The sequence below is a fragment of the Dermacentor andersoni genome, chromosome 3, assembly GCF_023375885.2.
Source record: "Dermacentor andersoni chromosome 3, qqDerAnde1_hic_scaffold, whole genome shotgun sequence".
In the NCBI taxonomy this organism is placed as follows: domain Eukaryota; kingdom Metazoa; phylum Arthropoda; class Arachnida; order Ixodida; family Ixodidae; genus Dermacentor; species Dermacentor andersoni.
Genome location: NC_092816.1, coordinates 99,495,982 through 99,506,009, shown reverse-complemented (window position 1 = coordinate 99,506,009; position 10,028 = coordinate 99,495,982). Strand labels below are relative to the sequence as shown.

The window sequence follows — 10,028 nt, the reverse complement described above, 5'->3', positions numbered from 1 at the left end:
TAGGGTGATTGACAGCAGTAATCTTCCTAGTTGGCATAAAAACTTTTACAGTTGTAAGGGCCTCTCACCCTTACAACAGCACAAAGACTTCCAGGGCAGCACCGGAATATTTCACCCAGTTTGGGCCATCTCTCTATATAACTATGTCTCTGTATATGTCGGCGCCTTTCCCGAGAACTTGGGTCACAAGGTAGCCCGTCGTCAAGTGGTTAGAACATTGGGCTGCTGGGCTCAGGGAAGAGGGTTCAACACCAACCGTTCTACCAACGTAAGACACTGCTTATGGCGTGAACTCATAGGGACAAAGGAGAACTCATCTCGCTATTTCTGTGAAATAAATGAAGTTTTCAGTGACTGCCGTAGATGAAACGAGAGCATGGTCGTTATCTCCAAAATAGTACGTGTACACATGGGCACAGAAAAAAGGAATTCGACCTCAAGGCTTTGCAAGAAAACCAAACTGATTTCCAGTGCCCATGCCGATACATTAAAGATTTTGTTTTACCATAACACGGCCTAAAATAACTTCGCGCTCATCATTTCTGAGTAAAAGCTATTTTGCGAAATGGTGGCATCCCGCCTTGCGGTTGGATAGCTCATATAGTAAAACACGCAGGAAAAGAAAGGCAGGCGTGATTGTGCTTGCTATGCAGACCAATTTTATTCCTCCATTGCATTCAGTATTTACAATGGCGACAGTTCGAACTCGATGCCTATAACGTGTCTTCTTGTTCTTCAGATAAGGTATCGCTGCATGGTTTCTGCAAAGATAAGAAAAAGAGAATACATTTAGAAACCCCATTGACAAAATCACCAAGAAATAGAACTTCAATGGCATCTACCTGGCATTTTATTATCTGCACTAGCATCTTCGAAGGTGAGAAATCCAGACTCCCTATTATATCCTACCACTGTGCTCAAATTTTATGCTAATTTGTGACCAATTTGTAGAACAATGACTCTGTGGTTCTTCACTCAATTTCCTCCCATATTTAATTTTCTAATTAGTCTCCATATCTTGATTGGCTATTCCTTTTTATGCAACTTTTCTGCGCCGGTAGGTGTTCTCCCACCCCTGGTCGCAGTCGAAAGCTAGTTCTCCGGCTGGTCTTTGCCATTGTTTTGTTTTCGAAAACCGAACAATTAAATAAATATAGACTGCCATCAAAACAGGTTAACGCCGCATTCAAGTGTCGGGAATCAAGCCCTACTGCCAAATTAATTAAACAACAGACTAGCTTGATGTAAATATACACGCAAAAAGGACTAGAAGATCTACTCACACTTCTTCTTGCGGAGAAGGGCACCGTAGTGGTAGGGAGAGCCAAGACCATAGCCGTAGTTCAGGCCGTAGCCGAGCAGACCGTGACCGTAGCCGTAGTGGCCAGCGCCGTAACCAAGGGTCCCGACACCGTAGTTGTAGACTGGAGCGGCGTGATAGGCAGCGACAGCTGGAGCAGCGTGGGCAACAGTGGCCACAGCTGGAGCGTGATGGACGGTGGTGGTGGAAACAGCTGGAGCAGCAGCGTAGGTGGCCACGGCTGGGGCGGCCACAGCGTAGCTGGCGACTGGAGCGTGAGCCACGGTGGCAACAGCTGGGGCGTGGTAGGTGGTAGCAACCTTGGTCACAGCTGGAGCAGCAGCATAGGTTGCGACAGCTGGAGCAGCAGCATAAGTGGCAACAGCTGGGGCGGCGTGGTAGGCGGCATATGGAGCAGCAGCATAGGTGGCAACAGCTGGAGCAGCGGCGTAAGTGGCGACTGGGGCGCGGTAGGTGGTAGCGTACCTGGTCACGGCTGGAGCAGCGGCAACAACTCGAGCAGCAGTGTAAGTGGCGACTGGAGCGTGGGCGACGGTGGCGACGGCTGGGGCAGCGTGAGCGACAGTGTGCACAGCTGGAGCATAGCCGGCGTAGCCGAGACCATAGCCGTATCCGAGACCACCGTAGCCGTAGCCAAGACCATAGCCGTGGCCATAACCGAGGCCATAACCAGCGTAGCCAGCGAAAGCGCTGGTGGCAAGAGCCAAGAGAATGCAGGCACGGATCTGGAAAATCATGAGCATGTATTACGATAATGCAGTTTTTTGTCGGACTGTGCTGATCGCCGATACCGTTCTTTATAAGTGGTATAATATGTGCTTGCTCCTAAATAAATTATGGGGTTTTATGTACAAAACCATGATCTCATTATGACGCCCGCCTTAGCGGGCGATTGCGGAATAATTTGGACCACCTGGAGTTCTTTAACGTGCACCTAAATCTAAGTACAGGGCGTCCTCGCATTTTGACCCCATCGAAATGCAGCCGCCGAGGTCGGAAGTATATCCCGCGACCTCCTGCTTAGCAGCCTAACGCTGTAAACAGTGAGCGATCACGATGGGCGAGTGCTTGTTCCTCAACTTATAATGTTATTTATCTGTTAATTTTGAGCAAGACTCTTCAATTATGGCCTCAATCTAGCCCATTGATTAGAACATTGTAGTTATATATTGCTTACGACCAATGTTTCTTACAAACATTATTTAAGTACTAAAACAAATTTGTTGAGGAGGTGCGACCTCGGCATTGAACCGCTTAGTACGTTTTTCCACGTTTATTCGGATACTTCCTGTGCGCCAAAATTAAAGAATGCTTTAAGAAAGTTTCTTCGCAATATCCAGACATCTTTTTAAATACCAATATCTTAAAGAAAAGGCTAGCTTTGTAGCAATCATTAAGGTGCTATATTTGCGCATATAGGCTTCTAAATTAGAGCGGTGCGTGAACAACACCAGTAGTTCGTGACAGGTGATAATCGTAAGCGGCGCTCTGCTATTCATGGATCTGCAGGACAGGGTTTCTTACCATGGCGACTTAAGTGCTGCTGTTGAGCCGACTGCTGCATGAGCTCTGTCCGTGGGCCCTTTTATAGGAAAAGGTATTCCTTCATCACACTCTCTCACGTAAAACTTACACAAAAATACAGCAAAAAGAAAACTGAAAAAGGCGAGTTTGAAATATTTGTTATTCTGTCGGCTTCCGTGAAGTAAAACCGAAGTACTCGGAGAGAGTGTACTCTGGCCAAACTGAGATAAGGTATCACGCCCTAACCTTGACGAGAACGCGTGTGAGATGTTTTAGAGAAGGATTTATAACGAAAAAAAAATAGTGATGTCCTCTAACGCTAGGGGACGCTACAGTTAAGGGTCAGGAAGGATCAAGGTACGACTGAACAGAAAAGTGTGACAGTAAGGGCTGTATGAGTCGTAAGAGTTGAAATGGAAGAAAGAAAAATAAATAGGTGGTCTGGAGATACGGTGGAGAGAGAGTGAAATAATTGTGTTTGGAAGGCCACGACATTGCAGCATTGTGAGCTGCGCCCTGTGCTTCGAGAGCAACACCTGCATGCGAAAGACCTGACAGCGAAAGTGCCTGGCGCTCTCGGCCGAGATTCATTTGTACGCAGACGACATGTCGCACGCTTGCGTCTATAGCGCTGAGCAACCGAGGGGAGGAATAAGTGATCAATTCGTAAAGCCTTTGAAGAATTCGATCAAAGTTTGTGCACAGGTATTCACGTTGATCAACACTTGTGGAGATTAACAAGAAAAAAGCAGGAGTTATTTGAGTCACATATGATCTTGATGATTGAAGCAAAAATTTACAACATCACATAAACCTTTTTTTTTTTTTTGCATGAACTGCTGCTTTTGTGAACTAGTGCGCTCGTACATTTCGTTTCGCTTCTGCGTGTCACCAAACATAAGGGATGACTGCATAAATACGTTTGAAGGGCGCACGAGATTGTTTTGAAAGCCGACATTTTTGGGATCCCCCTGTAATTGTGGCAGAGGCAAAGAAAAGATTCCAAGTGCCAATCCTAACTCAGCTACCATTTAAACATATATTAAGTGCTCTAAACAAATGTTATATTCCTCTTCTCAGTAACATAAAGAGTGACAAACTGCCTACTGAAGTGACAGAGAACTCAAATTAATGCCTCCTGCAAAAGTGCTTACACTTGCCTTTTCCTGCCTTTGTGACTTCGAGCTCAAAGATAAAAAGTTACGTTCTGTTTTATCGTACCCCGCGTTCGCAAAGTGCGACATGGCTGTTATTCAAGTCATATGCCAAGGCTTTAAAAATGCAGTTTCACAAAATTAATGCCATATTTCATTTTATGCAAGGTGGCAACTAATTAAATACAACATTTGGCAATAACACTTGCGCCCTTTGAAAGCTTCAAAGATGATGTTGGGGATAAAGAACTAAAACATGTGTTTTTACTAAAATTGACCTCGGAAAAGTATGATGCTTTGACGTTAAGTATTTTGTTTGCAAATGTAAATTCACATATTTACTATTCTCTGCAAAAGCGAAACACGATGAGCACTGTAAGGACAATTGTTTGCAGTTATGCAGCATACATACTGAGCTCTATGATGAATTAAAATCGTGAATCTTGCTTTAAAATACATTTCTTAAAATGTGTTATACATTAATATAATATACCACTGTGGTTTCTCAGTGGCTGTAGTGTTGCACTGGTGAGCGCGTGGTCGCGCGATCGAATCCTGACCACGGCGGCCGCATTCCAATGGGGGCGAAAACCCCGTGTACTTAGATTTAGGTGCAAGTTAAAGAAACCCAGATGGTCAAAATTTCTGGAGTCCTCCACTAGAGCGTGCCTCATAATCAGAAAGTGGTTTTGGCACGTAAAACCCCATAATTTAATTTTTAATTAAGCAATATAATATTGCCCGCCAGTACTCCATGAAGAAGAGAACAATGCGAGTAGGCATGAGCGTTTTGTCAAGGCGCAGTGAAGAAGAGGAAGTCGCAGCTGCGCTCGGAATTAAGGAGGCGACCCGCCGCTGCGCCTCCTGAGTAGCGCTCTGCGACCCCCCATTTTGACGTTGCGACACTGGTGGAAGTGCTGGAAACTGCAACCCCATGCGGGCAACCCCTGATCGGAACTTTCCACCCAGTTCGAAAGCTCCATCTCTCGTAACGACTCCAGTGCACCGTTTCAGTCGGCGCTTGCTCGGACTAAGCACGGACTTCCCTCCTGTTGCGACTCCCAATAGCATGGCTACATCATTGGCGCTTCTTCCTCCTTCGCAAATGATGGCTAGCCTTTCCCAGGTGACTCTTGAACACCCTCGCATCCCCGAATATTCCACAGCGATGCTTTTGGAGATGTCGAGGACTTGCTTGACCAGTACGAACGCGTCGCTCTGGTAAATTGCTGGAACGACCAACAAAAACTCGCCCATGCTTATTTCGCGCTAGAAAGCAGCGCTCGTACATGGTACACGTACAGGGAGGTGAGCTTTCAAGCGTGGAGAAATTTTTGTCGCCAGCTCCTCGATACATTCTCGAGCTAGGACCGGCGCGATTACACGCAACAACTGCTTGAGGCTCGCGTACAGAAACGCAGCGATACCTTCGCCATGTATGTGGAAGATATGACCCGTCTCTTTCGTTGAGCTGACTCCGATGTGACCGAGGCAAAGAAAGTGCGTCATCTGATGCGGGGAGTTAAGGAACCACTCTTTGTCGGTCTGGTACGAAACCCGCCAACAGCGGTCGACGAATTCATCAAGAAATCGACTGTCATCGAGCGGGCGTTTCAGCAACGTGGTGCCACTTCGCCCGCCAGCCCAACAACAGGCCAATTATCTCCGCAACTCAGATTATTCACTACACTTCTTTACGGGACATCATTCGAGACATCCTGCGTTAAGAGCTGCGAGCCTGACAGTGACAATAGCTCCAGTCACCGCAAGTACTTACCCGGAAGTGGTGCATGTGGCACGGATGAAGCCGTACCTGTCGACACAACTTTTGGATTTTTTTGTTTTCGTTTCTTTGTGTGTGTGACTCCATCCTGTTCTACTCTGTCCCATTATCCCGTTGTCCCGATTGAATTGCGCATCGGGACGATGCTTCCTTCGGAGGGACGCTAATGCCGTGCCAGTATTCCATCAATAAGAGTACAACGCGAATAGGCATGAGCGTTTGGTCAAGGCGCAGTGAAGAAGAGAAAGCCGCAGCAGCGCTCGGCTTTATTATATATATATATATATATATATATATATATATATATATATATATATATATATATATATATATATATATATATATATATATATATATATATATATATATATATATATATATGAAGATATATATATAATCTCTTGATTGAATGACAGTCTATTGACCCGTTTTGAACTTTCCTTGCTTCAATTTAGGCAACAAAATTATAGAATTTTATATTCGTTACCTGAACACATAAGCAATGTCTGCCTGACTCTTGGCCAATCCACGTGACCGGGTATGCTCCAAACTCACCACGGGTATCATCATCATCATCTTATTAAAAAGGCGACCCGCCGCTGTGCCTCCTGGATAGCGCTCTACGACCCCTGTTTTTCACGTTGCGGCAATATGCACAGATTGACGGCAACATAGCTTATCATGTCCTATCGATTTGTTCATTTCAATGAGAGTTTGAAATAGTCGAACCAGATGCATAATCGCATTGCAAGATCACGTTAATGACAATCAATCGCACACAATTTGAAAAGCTGTAATAGGGTACGCTAGTCGGCCACATCAGTGGTAACCCGTCTCGCCTCCCCCCCCCCCCCCCCCCCGCAGTTTGCAACCCTTTACCTCAAACTTTAATGTGCTGATAATATCAGAAGTTATGTAATATAAAGAATGAAACGCCTTGGTGCTTTTATGACGCTGAATAAAACCATTAATGAGATTTCAAGGCACAGTCATTCTGCGTGCCCAGTGAAATGCAAAACCATAGAGTGCGCAAACCAAGTGGTAGTTTACTAGGTCATAAAACGGTACTTTTCCATCCCTGTGGTCCTTGAGTGCAAGAAGACAAAGTTTGCGCGAAAGTTTCATTGGACCGTTGTAATCACCGAACAGTTAATTATTCTGAAGAACAGTTCGACTCAGTTTGTGTGATTCAGTAGAAGGATCGACATTTGGGCGAGTTGGTACTGGTTGAACATCTTGAAGGGGTAGCGCAATATGACGAAGACAGAAGGCAGGGACACACAGGACAGCGAGTTGGTACTGGTTGAACATCTTGAAGGGGTAGGGCAATATGACGAAGACAGAAGGCAGGAACACAGTGCACAGCACTGTCCTGTGTGTTCCTGCCTTCTGTCTTCGTCATATTGCACGGCCCCTTCAAGATGTTGTGTTATTCAATGACACAGAGTATCAATAATGACACAGTATTAAACGTATTGTCTCAGTTCTCGTGTTCAAGTCCACAGTATGATAACTCGAAGTTCAACAACTCCACTAGTGCTATATAATGCCTAGGAGAATGTTTTTACCTTTTTTAAATCACACATGATTAGCTTTCTCTTCACAACTTACGTCTGAGGTTGGAATAAAAGAAATTCGAAGTACAAGGCTGCAAGCTGCGTGGTTAAATTAGCTCCCTGGCTGGAAGTTTACGTTCCCTGAGAGTTAATGAACATCAGAAATAAAATGGCAGCTTTGATTGAAGGAATAAGCATTGAAAAAAAAAACTAGGTTTAAAGCACTGGTAAATTCGTTCTGACGGCGTTGTAGTCATCCAGTTTACTAGAAATCTTTATAGCTTTAACATACCGCTAGGACGACATCTAGAAGTGACGGAGCATGTGCAGCCTTTGCTTCTGTGTAGCAGAAACAACGTCTCGGCAGCTACCAAACTTCTCAGAAAGCTGGCCTGATGGACGGCACACTATGATGATACATGAGATGAGAGCAACGGAAAATTATCATAAAAGCCATTAAAAAGATTCTATAGTGTGATCTAAGCTTTACTGTCCAATTCCTTCAAACCAGTGTAGACGTCATGGTGGGATCTGAAGACAGCTGCTCATCAAGAATGCTTGTGTTTAGGCACAATGCTGATAGTAGCAGCGGAAGACAACAATGTCCTGGCTAACATCCAGGGCTGTTTGGTTGGAGCGTTATGGTGCAAACATTTGACCTGAACTTTTTGTTTATTTATTTATTTTGCAGCCATGGGATCTGTGCGCCCATTTCGTATCCGATCTAATGCTCCGCGCAGGCTTTGACTGCGCGTGCATAAAACTTAAAACCACGTGCATAAAACTTAAAACTTTTTGTGCGCAAACAAACAGGAACAAAGAATAGGGGCAACACAAGGACGAGCGCCACACAAGGAAAGCGCTCGTCCTTGTGTAGCCCTTATTCTTTGTCCCTGTTTGTTTTCGCACAAAACGTTTTAAGATGAATCTGTTCCAACTAGGCCGACTCGCTGTTGTGCATAAAACATTATTATTTTTAATGTTTAGTATTCTATGCCTACGTCAGGCGTCTATCTATCTATCTATCTATCTATCTATCTATCTATCTATCTATCTATCTATCTATCTATCTATCTATCTATCTATCTATCTATCTATCTATCTATCTATCTATCTATCTATCTATCTATCTATCTATTGTCCTAGCCACTTACACCGACCTAGTGACCCGAGATGTCAGCCAGCAACCAACCACTAGTGCTCGTGGTTGTCAGGGCATCATGGTCCTTTTACCAATGTGATTACAGCTTTGTCAGCTTATTCTCATCATCCGTGATCGTCACGCCTCCTACGCGACTCAGCAGCCCAAGTTGCCTGACAGATTGGAACACTATAGGTATGGCCTCGTGGTCGTGATGTCGTTGTTGTCATTGCATGGTCATAATTCAAGCTTTCTCCTCCGACTCCCGTAATGATGGGGTTGCCACGACATCGTCATCATGTACTAGTTGTCATACTGTCGTTGGAGTTCTCCATAGTCTTTCCATCGTCGTCATTAATTACAGCTTCCACATCTGATTTGTCGTCATCCGGTCGTCGTCATATCTGCAACACCGACTGAATAGCCCAAGTTTTCTAGTAGTTTAAGCCACTCGGTATGCGCTCGTGGTCGTGATGCCTCCGTCTTCACTGTACCTTATTCAAACAACCTTTGTTATCCGACTCTTCTTCACGCTCTGGCAATGGCACAGCCAGGTGGCCTAACGACCGTAATAATCGTCGTACCGTGTCGTCGAAGACGACAACGATCGTTATCAGCTTAACGTAATGGACGGATAGACGGGACAAACGGATGTACCGTAAGGACCAAACGAACCCAATTTTGAGCATGTAATACTGAATTGTACATTACCAGGGCTATGCACTTGTTTTTTTTTTTTTCTAGTCTTTTTTCCATCTTTACGCGTTGCTCCTAGGTTTAGTCATTAACATGTAGCCAGAAGCTCTGTTTCCCACCCTACCATGAGAGGCAACGTTGGAAGTGAAAGACGTTTTTCAAATTTGTATGGTGTGATTGACGCAGAGTGTTCGCGATCGTAGCAGCATTCTGCATGTTAACCACCTATTTCAAATTCTGAGCTGGGGTCTTTTTGAAAGTCTGACAAACACTCTGACACATCAAATCCGACACATCAAATTTTCGAGCAACGACCGTCACTTATATAGAAACCTGTGTGTGGCATCACAGCGTTATGTAATATACGCTTGCTGTGCACTTTGTTGTCCGGTGTCCCCCGCGGTTTTAGAGGAAGAAGCTATCATTCTGTGCCAATCTGCTCATCAGCTGCTAAGCGATATGATGGAAGCTGTAGATTTAGAAACGGTGGGAGAAACTTGTGCTAGCATGTCTTCCGTTTGAGATGGATACGTTTCCTGTCGGGAAACGCGCATTAGTTCTTGTTTCTCTTTTTTCTGTATTTTCGGTTTATTGCTTGTCAGCCAGCATGTTCACTTAAATTTTGGTTATTAGATCATCTCGGTTTTCTTGTTCGTCCTATGCCTTGTGTGGTGCCTTTTGCAGCCAGGCTATTTATGTAAATTTATTGGCCCTTATCATGCTTCTGTACGCGTTGTAATATTTTTTGGCAATGCTGCAAGAGCGCATTATGCAAAGCAGTAAGGGCAGGGTACACTAACTTCCAACTAATTAAAAGGTTTATTGTTAAAATGCAGTGATTTATAAATATTAC

At 44.6% G+C, this 10,028-nt stretch overlaps 1 protein-coding gene across 1 annotated transcript; it reads right to left on the bottom strand.

Moving 5' to 3' along the window:
• Positions 1–636: 636 nt before the first annotated feature.
• LOC140216749 (uncharacterized) lies at positions 637–2,884 on the bottom strand. The gene is made up of 3 exons (XM_072287261.1): positions 2,846–2,884; positions 1,284–2,046; positions 637–761 (listed from the first exon to the last, which is right to left on the bottom strand). Coding segments are annotated over exons 1-3 (768 nt in total). The 5' UTR covers positions 2,849–2,884; the 3' UTR covers positions 637–759.
• Between the last annotated feature and the right edge of the window lie 7,144 nt (positions 2,885–10,028).